Here is a 22,373-nt window from a genome sequence, read left to right on the forward strand (position 1 = left end):
ATTTCTTGACGGACGGGTTGGCGTCCAACCGCCGGGCACCGTCTCCGCCTCCGCTGTGTGGTGCGGAGAGTCTGGACAGGCTTCCCCGGATGTGATGTCGGGGAGCGGTTTTGGGGGCTGTATAGCAAGATGGCTGCGCCCAGCGCAGGTGCGGGCTGTTCCAATGTGTGGGGGATGTTGTTGCTCCTGCTGCTGCGGGCAGTCCGGGTGACCTCCGCGCAGCAGAGCGAGGGGCTGGCGGTGGGGTGGGCAGCCACGGAGACGGCCAGGGAGCGAGGAACCCAGCCGCCTCTGCTGCTCAGCCCATGCAAGTTGGGGCTGGCATGCCTCCTTTTGGGCTGGGCCACGACACCTTTCACCCCCACTGCAGGGCCAGGTTGGGCCCAAGCCGTGCCCTCTTCCCCTGCTGGGCTGAGTTGGGGCAGGTCAGCTCCCCCTGCTGCCTTTGCATGGCCAAATGGTGCCCACCCCAGATGCCAGATTGGGACCGCCAGCCAGATCTGACTGATGGATGGGTGGGCACGGTCCATCTGGCTGGCAGGAAGCAAGGGGTTAGCACTAGGGTGGGCAAAATGCAGCCCACCAGGCCATACTAGCCTCCCCAAAATTGAAAAAATTAATATTTATCTGCCCCTGGCTGCCTGTCATGTGGCCCTTGATGGCTTGCTAAAACTCAGTAAGTGGCCCTCTGCCTGAAATGATTGCCTTCCCCTTGGGTTAACACCACTGCTTATAAGGTTTATGTCTACACTGCCTTAGAAAAGCCCAGGAAGGAGTTCTTAGGCTGCCACAAAAGCAAGAAATCTGGAGATCAGTATAGCTGGCCCTAGATGCTTGCCCAAATGCTGATGTTGCTCGGTTGTGCCGTCATTAGGGATAGAATGAGCTGTTGCATCTCGGGGGTGCGGAGACGTCCCTCCCTGAAAGTTACGAGAAATGCACAGAATCTCTGTAACTTGTAATCAAAAGGTACAATAGTAACACTGAAAAGTAACCAAAAAAACATGTTTGGCATGTAGCCAGTTTTCTTTCATGCTGTTGTGGCACAAACTCATTTTACGTCACTTAATCAATGAGTAATCCTGAAGTAAGGCCAAGTGTCATATTGTATAGGAGATGCATCCCATTTAAAATCCCATGTGAAAATAAATGTAACATTGAGTATCACAGGAAGGTAAAAAAAATTCCCTTGAGTTGTTAACTTTAGCATGTGGAGCAGACTTTTCAAAGCAGGAGAGTATCTTATTGTGTTTGAACTGCCTGATAAGCCCTGGATATTATTTAAATAAGTAGTTATAGCTCTAAGGAATATGCTTTTTTGTTTACTATAGGAAAAGTCTAAACTGAAAAGAGTATGAATATTGGTTCCAGTTCCTCCAAGACGATGATATTTCCTGAAAGGAGAAGGTTGTGATGTCTGTGGTGCATCGGTTGTCAGCTGGATGGCTACTGGATCATCTTTCTTTTATCAACAAGGCTGGCTACCAGCTCTGTCACTCTTCCCAACTCCCTGATGAGGCTCCCATTACCTCCACCTCTTCTGTGAATCCTGTTGTTCCTTCCTGCTTTACCAGTATATCCTCTCCTGTTGATGTACCTGCTCCTGAGCTTGGAGCTACTGTAGAAAGAGCAGTTGAAATCCCCCACACACGATATGTGTTTCGGGATGAGTTCTTTCAAGTCTTTAAACCGCATATTGTTGCATTTCCCCAAAAGAAACCACAACAAAGAAACCTAGAGGCTGGTCACACAGGGCTAAAGGACAACACCAATGGAGCGGAGCAGGAAGGAGGAGCCAGGAGCGATGTTGCAGATTCTGTTGCCAGTGTAAGAAAGGTATGGCCAACAGAATTAAATGAGCTATGAACAAACAAACTGCATTGAGCAGTCTGCTGTGATACTTTCTTGAAAATTTTTTCAGTACAAATGGTTGGACTCAGAGGAGCACATCTACAGCAGTCTCCAGCAGAGTGAAGATATCTGCAAAACTAAAGCTTTGTCTAGCTATTAGTAAGGACTTCTGTAGCTTGGAAAGATCTGGGCTCTTCTTGATAGTAATTCGTGACCATATTTGAAAACCAGTAATCGTGCATTATTTAGCAGCCATCTGAAAAGTCTGATTTTGAGGGGTGCTCAGCTTGCGTCAGTGCGAGTTTTGGTGTTTCTGAAAACCAGGCAGTAAATGATAAGTAGATGCCTAGCCAGCAAGCTTGAAAATGACTTTTGAAGCTTGGCTCTTTTATTTTTAAAGTTTTCAAAGTTCCTGAAGGACAACATTCCATGTAAATTGTTAATTTCTTTTGTTATGAATTGTTGCTGCTTCCGCACTTTCCTCCCAATTCCTCTTCCCTTCCCAAAATCATACAGCTATAATAGAACTATGAGTTCAGATCCTTGGCCAGTGTAGGTTCACACATTTCAGTGGAGCCCTGCTGCTATACAAGAATTGAGGATTTGGGCCATCTTTTTTTTTCTGTTCTCCACATGCAGTCATTTTCTTGAGCTAAAATGGAATGTTTAGTGTACTGAAACTTGGCATGAAGAGTTGCAGCTCAGAAGAGCATTTTTAGGGAAGTTGTGACTGCAAAAAGAGGTTTCTATTGGAAACTCCAGGTTTTCAGGAATCTTATTCAAAGACGTGATTCTGTAACATTAAACTGAGCATTCTAGAATGACTTCTGGATTAAACAGATTCAATTTAGAAATCCAATTGTTGCTTTTAAAATTATAGTTAGCTCTGTTACCACACTTCACAATAGACTTTAGGTAGTGGCACTAAATTCATAATGCTTGAACAAGAATAATTCATTCTCTGAAAAGAGTGGTTATTGAGCACAGCAATTTGCAATTCCAAGTATGTGACAAAGAACAACAGAAAAACTCTGCCTAAGCTAAGGCAGCCCAGTAAGATGCAGTGACAGCACACACAATTTAGCCTAACTTAAAATGAAAAAAAACAACAGAAAGCCTTGCATACGTTGACACTACAAAATAAGACACAGCAACAGCACACATTTTAGATGCAACGGAAACTTTGCATGAGTTTTAGGTAGTCCAGCCAGGTGTTCAGGAGTTTTTCTGGGGGACTGCAGGTCAGATCTTAGCTGGTGAGGGCAATCCCACAAGCCTCATCTTTGCCTGCATGTTTATAGGCGAGTCTGCTCTTTCTTCTCCCCTTTGGGTGCCTTGACTGTAACATGCTTTTTACGTCCATCATGTATTGCATACCCCTCATGATTCTCATGTTCAGCGTCTCTGCCTCTTCTCATGTATTCTAGTCTCTTGCCTCTTACAAGTTTTGCTTTGAAATATAAATGTAGTTCCTTGCTTTCTTAGGTTGCATCAGTCTGTTTAAGCAGCCTGGTGACCCTCCCTTGCTACCTTAGGTCTGTCACATAGCTCCAGCCTACACTTGTTATAACTGTGCCAGGTCTTTGCTAACAGCTTTACAAAGTCTGCCTTAAATATGAAAGTTAAGCTTTTTCTGGTTACTGCATAATCAGATTTCAAGATTCAGCAAATGAAACATCACAGTTGTATTACTGGTGTATGCATGAGGGAAGAATTCAGCTCACCATATGAAATACATATTCATTTTGTACAAAAAAGCAGTTATGGAGCAGATCTGGTGACCTACAAAAGTACCATTTATTTCCCATCAGTTTTCTGGCCCTTTGTTATTTTTATAATATTTGCTTACCTTTATTATATATAGAACTCTTATGTGTTTCCCCAGATATGTAGTATTCTTCATAAATATATAACATTACATACTATATAGTCTTTCAATGCTATATTATTGAAAAAGGTGAAGAGGGGAAAAGTGATCCACTCTAGGCTGTGCTAGCATTATGGCACTCCATTTAATGAGTTGGAAAAAAAATCTCAGGTGTAAATATTGTATTACTGCTCCACCTCTATATTTGATTTTTTTTTAATATGGCTTTACAAAAATGTATTTGTCCTAGGTCAGTTCTAGTACAGAAATATGAGGTGCTTCTCTTCCATTTACATCTTGTGTATGTATTTTATTACCTAAAGGAATAACTGTAACCCTGAGAAAATAGATGGCACTTTTCTTGTTGCCACCAGCCTTACAACTGAACCTGTAACTTCTAGCAATTGCCTAACTTAGAGTTAACATGAGCTGTGGCATATCATAGAAGTCATTTCATAGCATGGGGAAGTATATACCTTCTACAAGAACCTAGATGTGATATGATCATTCTGACAGTTCGTATTGACAATATTGATTCCAGTACTTTAGTTGAAAATAAAAGGGGAAAGTCATGGCAAATGTCTTCCAGTTTTGAAGAACTCTGTACATTATCATTATATAATTTAGCCACATAGTAGCACATCTGATTTTTTTTTTTTAAATTTCATTTGTGCATTCTACAGACACGTAAAAGAAAGCATAGTGGGCTCAACCAAGGTGAACTGGATGCTTTAGAATACCATACAAAGGTAAGCTGGAAGAAAAGTTATACATGAATACATGTCTTATATGTTGAGCTGATTACATTAATAGAAATTTGATCTCTGTTCCCTAACAAAGGTGGAATGTTGTGAATGTTTTATGTTATCTTGCATGTATAAAATAAATTATATTTCAGAAGGTAACATACTTTTCAGAGAGCTAGAACTGATTTCACATAGTACCTTTAACATTCTGGTTAGCTAAACATCCAACACAGGAAATAACTGCAGGAAAATGCTTCTGATACTTGTTTTAAGGCTTGAAACCAACAAAGTGAACTGTTCTCATGACATTAGTTAGGTAGTATACTGTATCCCCCAACAAAAGGCTCTCTTATATTTTGCTTCTACCGGGGAGACTATTACTGGCCCTTTAGCATCTTACATTTGTAATCTGCTTCCGGTGTCAGGAATGTATTAGTCTAAACCTTGATTTAGATTTAAAGCTGTGATTTCCAACAATGATGTTATTTTTGTTTGAAATATATTGAATTGTGGTCTATGTTTGCATTCCTTTTTGCTGGTGTTGGTGGTAATCATTACTGTATTATTTCTTTTTCCTTACATTATTTTTTCCTGTACAGATTAGAGGGCTGATTTGGGAAGGTTCTACAAGTATAGTCCAAGAAGGGTTCAAAAGTGGTTTCCTTCAATCTATATCTGCAGAACAAAGTTGCAGCAAGAAGGTTATTATGGAACATATTGGCTGTGGGTTAGCTGAATTATGTGAAATGGCAAAGCGGTTTCCCTCTGTGAATGAAAATGCCCATCAAATTATACAAATGACAGCTGAAGTGACCATTCCAGAGCAGGATCTGCTGTCATGTGTTACAGAAAACATGACAAGTTATGCAAAGATACTGAATTTAATGGGGCAGAAATATCTGGTGCCTCCAAAAAGCAGCTTCCTTTTATCTGATATTTCATGCATGAAACCACTTCTGGATTGTAAGTATATTTATTCATCAAAAGTATGTTTTTAGTGGTCATTGGCCCATAGCCTGCTGATTGATGGGATATATTGCTTGTTGAGCCAGCATTCAAATAATAATCTTAATGTGGGATCATAATATTGGCCCAAGAACTGCTAGTAGGGAAAACAGTAGCAAGCTGTTACTAGAAGAACCATAGAAAGGTAGGTCTGAAAGGGACCTCAGGAGGTCATTTAGTCTAACCCCCTTTTCAAGGCAGGATTTTTTAAGCCAGTGGCTCTCAACCTTTTTTTTGGTCTCAAGGCACCCCTTGTTAGACTCAATGCATCCCTCAGAAAATGCAGTCTCTTAGATTTCACTCATTTTTTGACTATGGAAAGATAATAGAGCAATTTTTTTGTGACAGAAAAATCAGAAAGGTCACAACAGAGCACAGTGTTTTTAACACTCTGGATTCCTATTTGAAATTTCTGATTGGATCTTTTAAATCACATTTACACACCTAACAGTGCCAACATTATTTGGCACCCCTAGCACCTTTGGAAGGATCTCAAGGCACCCCAAGACTGTGCAGCATCCTGGATGAGAATCACTGTTTTAAACATTTTGTGCAAATATTTGTCTAGCATGCTTTTAAAAATTCACAGGGATAATGATGCCACAGTCTCTCTAGGTAATCTGCTCTAATACTTTACAAGCCTCATCGTTAGAAAGCTCTTCCTACTATCCAGCCTAAATTTCATTTATTGAAATGTAAGATTTATCCTTTGTCCTGTTCCCTGAAGCCAGAGAAAAAAGCATGTCTCAAATCTCTTTGTAAACTGCCCTTCAGATGCTTGAAGGTTGTTATTGAATCCTCTTTGTTTTTTCTTTTCTAGACTAAATAATTCCAGTTTTCACATGTCCTTACTGAGTTTTACTCAGTTAATTTCAGATAGTTTACCAGTTTATCAAGGTCATTTTGAATCCTAATCTTACCCTCCATAGTGTCTGCAACTCTATTCAGCTTGGTGTTTGATAGTGTGGTGCTCTTCCTGCAGCTCTGCTGGGATTTTTCAGAGGAGTCTAGGTAGGCACATTAGGTGCCCAACCTCAGGAGTAAGACAGACAACTCTCTTATGCTGTTTTGAAAAATGCAGCTGTAGTGTTTTATATAAAACACAGTAGACTTTTCTTTAATGAGCTGCGCACTCTGTTTATTTCTGCACTTCTTCCATAATCCATCTAATATTGAAATTGTGCTTTCTTTAATCCTGCCTGAATCATTTAAAACATCAGTATGATAAGGTATTTAAACACAAGGGAACAATATTTTTTCTAGCGTTAATTCTGTCCTGTCTAGCACCAAACCTGTAAACTATCTGGGCTTTAATTTATTACCCAAGGTTTGACAATTAAATTTATTTTCCATTGTCTATTATTCTGTGTTTAAACTTTTAAAAAGAAACATCCATGTTTTAATTGGAAAGATATGCAAGTGCTAGAAACTTGCTTAACAATTATAGTTCTGTTCTGACAATGTAAGGTCAAGCTGTAGCTGTGTTGAAGAAAGTGGCTTACTGCTTTCACTTTCCTGAAAGAGCAAGGAAGTCTAAATCAAACTTAAAATTGCTGCTGTATTTGTAGTACTGTTTTGCTACTCTGGAACTTCAGGCAGTAGGTTATGAATTTCTACGTGGCCTCTGTATAGTGAATGTTAATCCTAACATATAATCTCAAGGTTTTGTTTACCTCAAATCTCCCATTCTCTATTTTATTAACATAGAATTTAGCAGAATCTGGCCACATGTGGGATACCTTTTATAGTTAACCACTCACTGTTTGAATAGAAACCATTTTTGTGAAATTAGTTGCATCGTTCTGCTGTATGTGACCTTCTACTCTGAACAGCTCATGTTTGTGTGTCTCTTGAATACACAGCATCTCTCACAGGTTGTCTTACCTGAATATAGTTTTGTAGTGCAAGGCAACTTTGGCATACAGAGATCTAAAATTACCTGAATTTTTAAGGGTTTTTTTTTCTTCTTATGCCACCTACAAGAGACACGCACATGCATGAGAAGTAATTGCCAATGCAGTCATAACTGATATTTCAGACTATTGAACATGATTTTAACTCATTCTGATTTGGTATTTAATTTTGGACCCAGTGAATCATTTTAAAAAGTTAAAAAAAAGGGTCTAAAAGTGCTGATCAGATGATTGGTTTTCTTCATTTCATTCTAAAAATTGTTTTCAACAAGCCATCTGAAGTAACAAAAAGCAGTTGAGTTTTTCAGTTTATTATGTTAATGGTAAGGGAATTTTTCCCTTTGAGCTGCATAAGATATAATTTTGGATATCGATTTTAGCTTTTGTTTTCTCTTAAAACTAATGTTTTTCAATTCTTTCTTTTTTTAGACAAGAAAAAATATGATGTAATCGTGATAGACCCACCGTGGGCAAACAAATCTGTTAAAAGAAGTAACCGGTAATTTTAGATCTAAATTTATATATATATATATATATATATATAATATTACCTACAAACAAACATTTTTTCTTTTTCTTATTTTTTTTAATTGGCGCATTCCTACAGATTTTGTAAGCCTTTTCTCCACATCGATGCAATTGATATCTTAGAATTGTGGTTCAATCCAACACACATACAGGGGCAGACTGCACTGTTTATTCAGTAAAAAAGGGCCTAACTTTATATACATACAGTCAAATGTTATTTCACTGTCACCACTCACACTTCAAGGTAAGCAGTTCCCAAAGTGCTTTCAGGACTAGTTCTTAAATTACTTGATCCATGAGAGGATTCAAGATATGTTTTAACTAGCAAGTTTGAAGTCATGTATACTTTAAGACCCCCTGATCCTGCAGTTACTTATGCTTGACCTTACTACCATAAGGCAGTTGAAATCAGTTTGTAAATATTTGCAGGATCGGAGCCTATTGTAGAAACTTCAGAATTTTTTTGCAAGGTTGTTTTTTCTGCCTGTTTGGTAGAAATAGCAAAGTGATAATAGTTGTGAAATTTTCAGCTGTGATAAGATCTGCTGCTAAACACTTTAGGGCATTTGTACATGTGCTGCGGGATGCTGGGGAAGGGGGTGTGCTTTAGAGTGGCTCGCCCACAATGTCATCTGTATTCAGCATCCTGCGCTTCAAAATGGTAACAGGAGCTCTTTAACTAAATCTTGTTTGAGCTTTTGTTAAAGCACCCCTGCCAGCATTTTAAAAGACAGGGGTGCTAAATACATGTGACGCGGAGGCTGCTGGAGCACGCTAATTAACACGTTCCAGCAGCCTCGATTAATCAAGTCTGCTCTGTGTGCTAATTAGGATGCGTTGGAACAGAGGTCTGTCACTTGTATAGGTGACTTTAGTTTGTAAAGTTTTTAGAGTTTTATAGGCCTCTTTTGCCACTGAATTGTATCACTTTTATGTTGATGGAATTTCATTGGCTACCACAGAATTGTGATTGTTTGACCTTGAAACTTTTCAAAGTAAATTTTGATATACTTCTTGTACAATAAATCTGGAAGCCTGTTATTAAAAAAAAACCCTCTTCTGATGTTAAAGGGTTAGATTATTATGTAACCCACATAAAAAGTAACTGTGGTAGCTCACTCAAGCATCAAAAGCCCAAGCAGAGCCACAGACTCTTCTCCTGGAGCATATTCAGCCTTCAACTTACACCACCAGACAATACATGCAGAAGCACATGCAGCCCTGAAAATTTCACTTATCTGTATCTGTATGTATAGCATTCAACTTTCAACTTTGAGCGAAGTATGCCTGTGAGTAAGATGTCTGTCCTACTGTGGTCAAAGTTATGATTGTACCTTATTTGAAAAAAAAAAAAGACTCATAGCACAGTTAGTGTTGGGCTTCATTGGAAAGAGTGGCAGTGCTGTGTTTCTTTTGTTTTTTTTAAATAGACATTTACACTCTCCTCTATTTTTAATCAAGTAATACGGACAATGTCCTATTTACCCCTTCTCTTTACCAGGCAGAAAACATCTCTCTGTCAAAGTGGAAGACAGTTATTTCTATTTCTAAATGTAGTACAAGTTGGTATTTTGAAACTGATTTATCACTTGGTGTAGAGCATGTTTCTTGGGATGCCAGAGGTTACAAATCAGTTACCTGGAACACACATTTAACTGTGTGGTCAGTTTCAAACACTAGGAATGCCAAGATGCTACGTGCAATTTCGTATGTTATTTATATGAAAAAATGTGCAAATGGTCTTGTGGGCAAAAGGTAGTCTTAGCTAAGGATCTTTACAAAGTTCAATTTAATTTGATGGAATCTCCTGATACCACCATTTAAGAACACACACATACACCTTTTTATCATATCTCTTTGGAAGCAAATCTCTTTCATAATGCTTGTATTGCTAAACTTTTGAGTTGGAAGCTGGACCAGGACTTCTGTGATGGTTAGGAATTTCCTTACCTTTTTCTTTCTTCAGTCCTTGCATAACTATCCTGTCAAGTGGGGTTTGAGCATCTTAATGAGGACCTTGGAGCTACCTCCTCCAAATGACTTAGTTGGTTAGCTGCTTCTTTAGGCACTTACCTCCAAAATTTAGATCTTCGGTCTCCGTACTCTACTGCCACCTAACCCTGCAGGTGTCCCGTTTTTAGGTACCTTCATTTCCACCAATAAAATTGTTTAGGCCTAAATACCTATTGCTGGTTGTGCCCTAAATTAATAGCGCTAAGCAACTGGGTGTCTAGTTTATCCCGAAGCCGCCTCCTGATTCACAGATGGAATGGGGAAATGCTTTTTTAATCTCTGGCATCCAATACAAGAAAAGTTCTGAGAGCATAGGTAACTCCACACAAAATACAGCAAGGAGGAGGAGGAGCCTCTTTCATCCAATAGCTTAATAGTTAAGGTGCTCACTCGGGATTCTGGAGAATCTCTAATGACAATCCTAGTTTAAATTAATAAATGACTTTTATATTGTGTAAGAAGCAGTTGCTCTCTTTTAACTTTTAACTTGCCCATCAAACTGTTGTTTTTCTTGCATGTGTGTTTGTTTCATTTGGCATTTTCATCCACATGCAGGTTTTTCCATTAAAGGGTGAAGAATAGCATGGTACTGATAGGAGTAGAAGTAACAAAAAATATAAGCTGTTCTTTTTTATCAAATAACATTTTTGCAATATACAAATAGGAGTGTGGAATTGTAAACAACTGTGTGTATAAAAAGTAATCATCTTTAAAAGTAAAAATTCTTAAATGCCTAATTTATGTTGATGGGGAAAAGATGATGCCCCCTAAATTTTTAAAAAAGTACACTAGTGAATTTACAAATCCAAGAGATTTGCCACTGGATGTCACTCTTGGCTCATAGTTTCTCTGTATATGTGGAAATAAAGCAGAGTTTCAGACTTGAAATGTATACAGCCTTTTCCACTGGAGGGAGCGGGGGCGGGTGGGTAAGTGTGCATGTGTGTATATGTGCACATGTGTGTGTTCACATATATAATTTAATATTAGCTTTGTATTTGCTAACTTATTCTCTGAATATACCAACACAGATACAGCTACTTGTCTCCCTGGCAAATCAAGCAAATTCCCATATCAGCACTAGCTGTTCCAAATTGTCTTGTGGTCACATGGGTGACCAATAGACAGAAGCATCTACGTTTTGTTAAAGATGAACTCTATCCTCACTGGTCTGTTAAAACCCTTGCTGAGTGGCACTGGGTAAAAGTAAGTTCTGAAACTGTTTAATTGCTTTTCTTTGGGTGGGAAAGGGGAGTGGAACTCAATGTGATATGATGCTTTTCTACACATTTTGGTGTTTATCTGTCATTTACAATTAGGTTTTTTATTTTTCCTATTTAATATGGGTAGTTTCTTAGCAGACATGATATTTTTATATCTTCATTTTTAGTGGAAAAAAATAACTAATTAGAAAGATATGAGAGCATAAATAACTAATTAGAAATATTTACCTGGTTTATCCTGAGACTTATGCAAAATGTATTTGAATCCCATTGTATCAGATTACCAGATCTGGAGAATTTATATTTCCACTAGATTCTTCCCACAAGAAGCCCTATGAAGTTCTTGTATTAGGGAGAGTTCAAGGAAATGTGGATTTGTCATTAAGGTATGAGATGCTGGTATTTAAAAGTACATTTTTTGGGTTGCTAGGTCTGCATATGCCATTCTTGTGGTAATACTCTGATTTATGCAACAGGAAATCAGAAGTAGAAGAGCCTTCAATTCCAGACCACAAATTAATTGTCAGCGTACCCTGCACTCTTCATTCACATAAACCTCCTCTTGCTGGTATGTTCTTGGGATCTCCGCTGTATGATATAATGTTTCTGTAGGCCCATATTTTCAAACTTGGATGTCTAAAGTTATGCATCTAAGCCCATATATACCCACATCTAATAGATTAATTGATTTTAACAATTATCAGGTTATTGCAGTTAGTAGAATTTTTGCAGATTGCTGGCATACTGAAACATCTCTGAAAATCCTGGCAATTTTATGTACTTAAGTGGATGTTAGGAGTTGAACAGAGGTCTTAAAAATTGTTTTATTTATTTGTTTGTTTATATATGTATTTATTGTAGTTTGTAGTTACAGCAATATTGAGTTGTTCTTTCAATTTGTGTAAGACTGTACTACGTTTTGTGAGGTAAAGAACATTCCTGGTGAGGAATATACAATATAGATGTCTGCACTGACAATAATTTGCTTTGATGACTCTTCCATATTGGTTCTTATACTGCCCTCCTCATTTTAATATTGCAAAATGGTGGTTGGTGGTTTCTGAAGCAATGTGACTACATGTATCATGCTTGGTTTAGTCTTTCTTTTTTTTTTTCACCAAGGGAGAGAATTATATATGCAGTGTGATGTTTGGTTTTCACCGGTTTAAAGACACTTAAAAAAATTAATGTACACACTGCTGTGTGTGAGAATGGGCAGATCTAAAAAGTGCTTTTTGCTCTTGGAATGGCAGGTGGTGAGATTGAAGGTGGTCTTTCATTCATGTGGAAGCTCTTTTTAGTCTTGGGCCAGTTCCTTGTCATTAAGGAACCAAAGCAACCCCTGGCTTACCCTTTCTCTCTTATGCTGGGTAGGTAGTATTGGACTCGAGAAAAGGCAGGTGGTAATATTCTACAATTAAAAATTGACACAATTATAAACTGATCTGGGATTTTTTTCCTTGTAATTTTAGCCCTTTTAAATCTGTGCCCAGGGGTCTGCACAAGTGAGCTTTATACTTATTGTGGAACATCTCTTTGTGCTGGAAGAACAGGGTGGGCTTAGATGTCATGCTAGCCTGAACTCTCTTTGTACTTCTGTCTGAGAGGGAGATTTGGAAGCGTTCATTTTGGAGTTATTTGTGTGGTTTAATTTTGTGTTATTAGTATGTACTGTTCCTTATACCAGTAATAATTAGGCACTGTTTTTAATAACCTAAATAAATATATAAGCAAGCTTTGAATCTAGGAACGCTTCCTAGCCATGCCCTAACACCAGTCATAGTGTTTGTGTTTCAGGATAATTAAAGAGAGTGCCTCAAGCTAATCTCCACTGTTGGAAGTGCTGTGATATCTTAAGACATTATATATTGAAACCAAGTCTAGCGGGTCACTCAGAAACAAACAGGAAATTTGTGCAGCATGAGGAAGAAACTTGGAGAGTTCTTGATGTGGCTAGCAATGCAAAACAAGTAGTATCTCTTACTTGGTGAAGTATGCAGTAAGCTCTCAAAGAAGACCCCAGCTAGTGGCACTACACAAGAAAGAGAGAGAAAGAAAGAAGTTCAGTCCACTGTCCTCTAAATGCAGATAGAGAAATGTTGTCTCATCAGAATCTGCTGTTGGTAATTCATTCCAGCCCAGTAACAGGCAAGGGTACAAAAGGTCTGGATACATAAGTGGTCTTACAGCCAAACGGCACAGCATGGTGACACAGTTATTTGTATATATTGACTAGGATTTCATTCACAGAACTGTTGCTTCAGCTCTGTGATACTATTTGTCTGATGCATAATAGAGAAACTACTTTCGGAAATAATTATGTGTAAATGGTGATCCATGGCTTGGCTTAGAAAATATTGTACTTGGTAGAGAAAAAGGGATGTTAAACCTAGATACTTGGCACAACCAGTTAAAGTCGATCAAATAAGCCTTGTTGGGCTCTCCCTTTCATCTGTATGCTTCTTGCTTTAGACTTGAACACCTACTGTTGATACTGTATCTGTTTTGTTGCTGGAAAACACTGTGTAGCATGTGACTTGCATCCATTTTTAATGTACATGTATATCTGCAATATTTAAAGGTTAGTCTCAGAATAGTCACGGAGTCAAAATACTAGTAAATTTGTTGACTCTGTCAGAAGATACTAGTGATGCCCAGACCTTATTGGAAAGGCTTATCACTATTATTTTAAAGTAGTATTTTAGATTTTCCAGCCGTGAGCAGCTGATCTCCACTCCTAGACTATTTTAGACAACAGAAGCTTGAATTTTTGGAATGGGAGAGAAGGAAACTTGATGAGTCATACATGTTCTTTATGTTTTGTTTAAGTAGCAACAGTGCCAGAAATATTAGTATTTACTGATCTTGTTTGGCACTTATTTCTTGTTACTACTATAATTTCTGTATGTTGGTACACATGTAGCCATTTATTGACTGATTATAACAATTTATCTCTGAGGGAAAGGGAAGATGCAAATTAAAGTAAGCCATCAAAAAGAGACATTCAGGTTCCTGCAGTGCATACAACTATGAAATCATGACTGTCAGGGTTTCTGATGATGCATGTTCTGTGCTTACTGCTCACATTTTTAATATGTCATTGTAAATGTATTTAAACTGCTTTATGCAAATACTTTAAAATTAAATTTTATCACTTGTGGTTTTCAAGTAACAGCAGGTTTTCTTCCTAGTTCAATTCATTGTTGCTGTTAAAAATTTAGATGACACACTACTACATGGAAGGCATTGAAAAAATGTGAATTTCAAGCACTCCCCCATAGTATTTTATGTAGATTCTTCTTGTGATATCCTATTTCTTCCCCCAGTCATTAAAGTTAGTTTTTTAGCCATATTTACATGTTAGAAATGGTATTACTATACAAAGTGTGCCTGTGCAGTAAGATGCAAAAAATCATGGTCATATTCTGGAAGTCCAGAGGATACCCCACTCCCATAGCAGCCCATTGGACCATATTTTAGAAGTATTCCTGGATAAAGCTTCCATATGCCACCTTTGTATCCTATTGGTAGAATAGGGCATGTGGCCATTGTTAACTGGGCATTACCTGGAGCCCAGTCAACCCAGGGTTCTGGAGAAGATGCAGATGGCATAAAGTCCTCTTTGTCCTACCTCCACACACCTTTTTCTTGTCCTACATTGAGTACAAATGAGTCAAATCAGAAAATACAGGCCCATCTGCTATAAAAGATTTAATATTTTACTAAAATTGATCAAATTTTAATCCTGTGACTTATTCTAATTATTTATGCTGTATTTTTCACATCTTTCATCTTGTACAATAAAAATCAGTGCAACTTTTTCACTTGAAGAGTATCATATCTGTTTCCCTAGTGCTTTAGTATTTGAGTTTCAAACACTGATGTGAAATCTTTGCAGAACAGTCCATTTACTTGGATTGTTTTTATTTTTTTTAAAAAAAAGCTTGAAGCTAGTGTAGTTTGTGATTTTTGCTTTTTTCTTGGTTTGTTTTGTTTTGTTCTTAAACATGCATTTTGGGTCAAGTATTAGTTGATAAGGACCAGAGCTTTTCAAAAGGTCAGAGGCTGTATGCAGCCCCTGAGGTGTTAATTCATGCCCTTGGCTCTTATCCAGGCCCTGCTCCCTAGTGGTGTGCAAAACAGGCTATATTTGATTCGGATTTGACCCAAATCGGGGACAGTGATTCAATTAGTTGATTCAGATCACTGTTCCAATTTGATTCGGCCGAATCTGAAAATTCAACGCTGATTTGGAGAATCAGCGATTTGGCCATAGGCACAGCTTTAAATGTTTTTTCTACATACCTCAAGGTACCAGGAGGGTCATGAATGTGGCGATGGTGGGGCAGATGGTGTGTCTCCCATGAGCGCGCTCCCCCCCCTCCCCCCCCCCAAACGTGCTGGGCGGTGAACTGGGAAGTGGACTGGAAGTGCTTCTGGTCCACTTTGGGTCTGCTAATGAGCACTCTGGGGAGCCCCCCACGCTCCTGTGGGATGCTCCATCTGCCCCACTGTCACAGCATTCACGAGCCACCAGGTACCTCGAGGTAAGTAAAAAAAACATTTAAAGCTGTGTATGTCTGAATCGCTGAATCTTTCTGAATCTCTCTGAATTGATTCAGAGGGTTTGGATTTGATTCGGAGAGATTTGATCTGGATTTGGAGATTCGGCCACAGAATCAGGCCAAATCCCCACCGAATTGAATCGGGGACCGAAACTTTGCACAGCCCTACTACTCTCCTGTGCTGCTCCTTGCTGCTGCTGCTGCTGCCACTGGACTTTCCATACTCCTTTCTCTCCAGCTCCTGCTTCTTGCTTCTGGGTCTGTGGGCAGAGCTGGGTGGTATGGCCTGGGGTTGGGGCTTACATGGCAGGAATTCGGGGAGGGGGGGCTGCACAGTTTGTGGCCTCTAGCCCTTTAAAAGCTGGATATCCCTGAGTTAGCCTAATATTGATTGTAACAACTATTTCTCTTTATAGGAAATAGATGCAACTGTAAAAGCAGGGTATTTTGTTCTTTTAATGCATTCCTGATAGAGAAATAATATTTTTATCTTTTCTACTAAGTGCCTGATCCTTCAAATCCTTACTCAGATGGAAAACTTCAGCCAGGTCTGCAGGTCAGGTCCCAAGCATGTGTTAACATATCCTTCTGAAGCCATGCAGCCCATAAAATCATAATAGATTATATAATTTATAGCTTAAAATAGAAAATGTTAATGTTCAGGAAAATGGGTGACATTAGATTTTACATCAACAAAATATAGTCTTATTATCGCCCTCTTTGTATGCTAATTTTCATCACACTGAGGGTTACTGCCAGCTACAATTATATAAATACCCACATCCAAGCTATGAAAAATCATACTGTGATTTTATCTTGAAATATAATATGATCCAGCTGCATTTCTCTAAACAGTCATGTTCTGAAGGAGAATTTCTGGGTGAGGGAGAGATGGTAAAGGAGATGCATGGAAGCCCTTGTTAATTCTTTCCAAATTAATAGAAAAGTTGGAATGATTTCTCTGTCTCTGATAGTCACCCGCTTTCTGACCATGGATGAACAGCCCCTGCTAGAAGTGACTTATCCCTGGTGTTGCATTAAATCAGGTCTGTTCAGTTTTCAAGTGGCTTGGGGCCTGCATCTCCCCAATACATCCCTTGGGCTAAATGTCACCATGGCCCTACTGTACCATATTACCATGGAACTGGGTTTTCCGCTTGCAGTGGAAAAATGCAGTAAAACCTGGATTTTCTCATTTGAAGGAGAAAAACACAGGAAACAGTGCATTTCCCCCTTTAGGCTGGCAGAGTTCCTGCCTGCAAGGGGCTGCGGGGAGCGGGAGAAGGGTGATCAAGCAGGGGGTACCATGTGCATGTGCACACATACAGATGCACAAGGCTGCCATTTGATCTGGAGAGCTGCAGCTCCGCAGGTAAGTCTGGTGTGGGGTGGGGAAGAGGAAATTGAGACCCCTATAGTGAGGGAGGGAGTTAGGCAGGGCTGGGGCTGCTGCCCAGCCTGGGCCGCATATGGGGCCTGGTGCTGGAGTTTGCAGTCACAGGGCCTGGGTGGGGAGCGAGACGGGGCTGTGGGCAACTTTTCTTGGGGCGTGGGGTGGGGAAGGTGCTATTTGTTTGTTAATCAGGTTATGAGAAATGGCTCTTGGCTTTATTTATTTATTTTATGTGAGGAGGACCCCTAAGATCCTGTGATAAGCTCTGAATGGATGGTTTCCCATTGAAGTCGGCATGGTTTCACACAAATGCCAGGGTCTGGCACTGTGGAGCTCATTGAAAGCTTGGGGCTCACTCCCCTTCTGCTTAGGAAGGAACATACCTTACTGCTTGGGGTTTCTTAGGTGATCAGTGGAATAGATTTTTTGGGAGCACTTTGACAAAATGTTAGTAAATCAGAGCACAAAAATCTTTAGTTGTGGTGCTTGGGAAAAAATGATAGGTTCTTCCAATTTTTTGGTTCTAGAGGCTTTGATTTGGCAAAGTGGTACCAGCACCATTTGGCAGAAGTAGTATTTAATTAGGTGAACTCTTGTGACACCAAAAAACCGTCCTGGAGTGCAGCGAGTTTACTGTCAGATTGTATGTTTTATTGTTTTATACTTACCAGGCTGTCTTCTGCAAACATCAAGCTTACACTTTCTATCCTGTCTAGTATAAGGAATAGATTTTCTGATGCAAAATTACTGTATTTACTTGAATATAAGATGACGCCCCAAAAATTAGATTCCATTTACGGGAAATTTATAAATTTGTTATACATTTCCAGGTACATAATTTAATTATTGGAGGTTTGTTTTGAATTTTTCCTCTCCCACTGCTGCAGCAAGGAAAATAAATTGGGGGGGGGGGGGGGGGGGCGGGGCAGTCAGGTGGCTCCTTTGCTCCTGCTCCCCACCCTTACTTTCAGACCCTGCTGTCCTTGAGTACATGGAAGTGAGGGGCAAACTTCTGCATATATACAAATTACTATGGGTACCCATAAACTTAGTTGTTCCAGAATTGATACATTTTACCTTTCTTGGAAACTGCTGAAAATTTTGGCATGGGTACTCCATAAACACACTTTGACGCGGCACTTTTGTACTTACTTACATATAGTACAAACTTGGCATGATATTATATGCAAAGGACAGAGGGGGTGACAAGGGTTTCTGGGTGAACTGCTTGTGTTTGGAGCCCCATTTGTAAGGTGTGTCAGACACTTAAGGCTGGTGAAGAAACAGGAATAATTGAAAATGGGAAAGAAAGGCATGGCTCAGTTATGAGAGCAAAGAGGAAGTCAAAATGTATGCAATGTAGTGCATCCCTGTGACTGGGAAAAAGAGTTGACATTGAGGGGGACTGAGCACACTGTGTCTTTCTGTGTATCTTGTTCAGATGGGCTGCACTAATATATTCCTGTGGTAGGTTCCTGTCAGCATCTCAATGTTTTTGGCTAAGGTCAAATATAGCACTTTTGGCACTAAGGGGAGAGTGTCAGGGCTGGCTCTGGCCCACCTGGTGCTGGCCTGCTGTTGTAGTACCTCCAGGCCTGGTGCCAGTTTCCTATGAAGGAAACACCCGCCTGATTTTTTTGTTTTTTTTAAGGGAAAAAAATACGAAAGATTCCCATCAGTATGTTTGCCCAATATGGGCCATGTGTTTTATAGTTATGGTCAGTGTTGACTGCCTTAAATCAATTTGATAGTCAGTTTCCAGCATTGAGCATATGCTGATTTTGGCAGCATTTTTTATGACAGAAAATGTATTTAGTGAGGTTTCTGTATGCAAATGTAAGACAAGGAGCCTTTTTGCTATGCTGGCTAGCGTAGAAAACCTTCATACATTTGTGTAAATATGGTATTACAAAAATAAACAGCAAAATGGGCACAAAGTAAAAGCAACTCGGAGTATTCCTGTGAGTTTGTGAAAGATTTGGTGCTACATGGATGTTCTAAAATTTAAACCATCTGGGAACTACTTTGAATAAGTTTCAAGTGACTTAAGATATTTGTGGAGAGGAATATATAGGGTAGACAAGGAAGAAAGTAGAATGGCAGCCACACAAGAAGAGTGGTCAACATTACTAAACAAGTAACACACTGCATGGTCAGCATCATCTTTGCTGTCCTTGTCAAACTGAAAAAAATAAACATTTCTGCAGTTGTGAACATTGGTAGAGGGTTTTGCAGACAACATGTTACAAACAAGCCACAGGTTGGGGACTGTTTCACCAAAGCTTTGAGGGCATGCCCAGAGTCTAGCATCACAAACAATTCACGATGTGACCTTAAAACAGATGAGAGAGCTTCAGATCAACCATCTCACTTTGATTGGCAACTTTGACACTCAAACAATGGATTACAGTCGAAACTGTTCCCATCCTTGCTTTGATGTATGCTGATTAGATGTAATTCTATTGTCTGAAATGATAGCAGGAGGAGAGATCAATTTAGATAATAAAATGCATGTATACTGTCTTCTGAATTAGGAAGAAGTGTGAAAACCCTGTGAGTTTGAGGGAAAAGTAGCAAAATCATTCTTGAGAAACGAAGGGGTTTAGTCAGTCTTAGGATCAAAACATTACATTGCTGGAACATATTCTTAGTCTAGACTGGTTTTCCAGGCTATTGTTCCTACATTACTATGCCGTTTTTAAGCCTTTGCTTCATAGGCTTTTTATTTTTCATTTAATATCTCTATACTTAGTCCTTGAAATTGAGTTCATTTTACAATCACAAGCTGAATTGATCTGTCTGACAACTAATCCATTTTAAAAAAAGCACATTTGCTCGATTATCTTTCAGCTAAAATCAAAGAATCAAGATAGTCTCCCTCCCCCAGACCATTGCTCACAATCAATGAAATAACCCATATTATAAATGAAATACCTACTTACTAACATTTGGCATTAAAAGTCCAACTGCAGGAGAAATATTAGATTACAATTTTAATAAAGAAACAACAGTGTTATAGAACTTTTCTAGTGCTTCCAGAAATGTCTTCATACTGAACTGGAATAAGTCTGTATTAATTACCATATTGCTTCTGTACTCAGTTACGTTTTGCTGTGCTATACCACACTAAGGTGAAGTTTACCCTTCATGTTTTTACAAGGCATCATCACTGATCACTTGCTGATAGAAAAATGCAACCTTAATAAATAATGAGGAGTACTTGATATTTAGGGGGAAAGGATTAAACAATTACAATTTTGGGGGAAAATGCTGTACTTTTGTGGAAAAAGTTGTGTTAGTTCTCAGGAGATGTTATGACAACAGTATTGAAAAATTAAGACGTCACCTGTGTAGGTGCTGAATTCCTTATTCCCTGTTTCCAAATGAAAACCGATAAATCAGGGCTGTTGAAGGCTTTGACACTATTGTTCAGAATCTCAAGGGCGCTTATTTCGAATGACTTTCTGACTATAAATAGTCAAGCTGGTTGATGAAATCCCTGGAATTAATTTGCTGTGTCTCTCTTTTTTTTAATGAAACATTCCTGTTTTCATCTCCCAACAGCTCAGAGAAAATTGATTTTTGTTTTTCATCTTCATCTTTTTTTATTTTTTTGCACAGAGGTTCTGACAGAATTTATCAAGCCGGATATGGAATGTTTGGAGTTATTTGCTCGCAGTCTGCAGCCTGGTTGGACCAGCTGGGGAAATGAGGTTCTTAAATTCCAACACATTGATTATTTTACTACTTTGCAGAGTGAAAACTGACTATTGTGCCTTAATTAGAAGATTCCTCTCCCACCCCAGCTCTAGAACCTATTTTATTTATTTATTTTTATTGCTGCTGGGACAATTTGAAGACAATGTAAGTGGATCTAGAATAGCTTCGATTAAAATCCTTGCACTTCTGATTGCATTATGGTACTGTATTCATTTTTACAAGGTGTTTATTTTGATTTTCTCAAGACAAAATGGAGTGGGTTGAGCTGGGAGAAACATTTACAAATATCAGAGTATAAGCTGTATAGATAAAGAATGATTTTCGCTGTTAATTTTTTCCCAAATAAGACTCCCATAAATCCTAGCTTCTTATTAAATGCTATAGTGCAATCTTAGGGTATTTCACCATTTTTAAAGTACGCCATTTGAAGTAAATGCTTCAGAATTAAATATCTTTTCTGAAAGAAAGTAGGTCTTCGAGTTGGGTTCAGAAAACCGTGGAGATTGAAGTAAATAAGTATAAACATGTATTCATTTTTCTGTCTGATTAGAAATAGTGAGTAATGCCTATGTTAACTGACACATGGACTGTTGACTGGTGCATGTTCTCTTTAAAATTATGCTTTTAGGATACTGTTAGTTTCTAATTCCATCTTTGTATGAATGATATTAATTCTTTGTATCTATTGTACATGATCAAAGTCTCAACATCTTGCAAACTCTGCATAGTAAGGTATTAGATTTAACGGAGAAGTGTAACAATATAAATATTTTATAAAAATCTGTTCGTCGTGTTCTTGAAAATGTTGTAAAAAGTAAGGTTTGAGCTCATTACCTGTGTTATGCATTTTTTAAGCTTCACTTCCTTGTAATTTTTATGGGACGTGAAATTGTAAGAGAAAATTTATGTATTCGGAGTTTTAGATGTTTTGAACCTTTCCTTTGAACTGACTATTACTGTTTCTGCAATAATTAAATGAGATTTTTTTTGAGCGATTCACTACTGCATATGTCCTTCCCTTCATTTAGGTTTTACTTTGGAAAAGATATTGGCTTAACAAATTAGTGCCATTTATTTATATGGAGCATTGGAAGCAAAGAGAGATCTTAAAAAATCAAATATATCTCAAATTATTTATCACAGGGAACAAAATAAATTATATATTTTTTCAAGTTAAATATACCTGCAGTTGTTTAGTGTGCTGTTACATTTTTAATTACTCTCCTGATGTTAACAAATTGTTTTGTACGTTTGAAAATAAATTATTTTGATAGTGTATTATTTAGAAATCTCACTTCTATATTCTAGTTACTTTTTAAATGTTTCTTATTTCAGCAGTGGAATTGACAACAGTAACTCAATGTTTAGCTTACTTCTCTAGTTAATATTTACATTTTTTGGTTTATTAAAATGTATCTTTTAATTATGAAAGATATTTGGTATGATCCCATCCATAGGCAAACCAGTTCTGGTTGTATGATATCTGTTCTGCCTTTTAAAATATGTTGTTGGGTGCAGTCTCAAACCACGTGCTGTCAAGGGGAAATAA

The 22,373-nt window shown here is 38.5% G+C and overlaps 1 protein-coding gene across 2 annotated transcripts; it reads left to right on the forward strand.

Annotated features, from left to right (window-relative positions):
- Positions 1–5: 5 nt before the first annotated feature.
- Positions 6–22,123, forward strand: METTL4 (methyltransferase 4, N6-adenosine). Of its 2 annotated transcripts, XM_090039760.1 has the most exons (9): positions 9–148; positions 1,332–1,836; positions 4,402–4,467; positions 5,064–5,427; positions 7,812–7,881; positions 10,955–11,129; positions 11,426–11,532; positions 11,623–11,714; positions 20,726–22,123. In XM_090039760.1, exons 2-9 carry the CDS (start codon positions 1,414–1,416, stop codon positions 20,869–20,871), a joined length of 1,443 nt encoding a protein of 480 aa, XP_089895886.1. In that variant the 5' UTR covers positions 9–148; positions 1,332–1,413; the 3' UTR covers positions 20,872–22,123. The 2 variants fall into 2 exon arrangements, 1 of the variants encoding a protein (XP_089895886.1); XR_016441388.1 differs by lacking the exon at positions 11,426–11,532 and having other exon boundaries at positions 6–148; positions 11,577–11,714; positions 20,726–20,863.
- Positions 22,124–22,373: the final 250 nt, after the last annotated feature.

Source organism: Crocodylus siamensis, chromosome 3 (assembly GCF_052110815.1).
Source record: "Crocodylus siamensis isolate JL-2025a chromosome 3, ASM5211081v1, whole genome shotgun sequence".
Lineage (NCBI taxonomy): Eukaryota > Metazoa > Chordata > Crocodylia > Crocodylidae > Crocodylus > Crocodylus siamensis.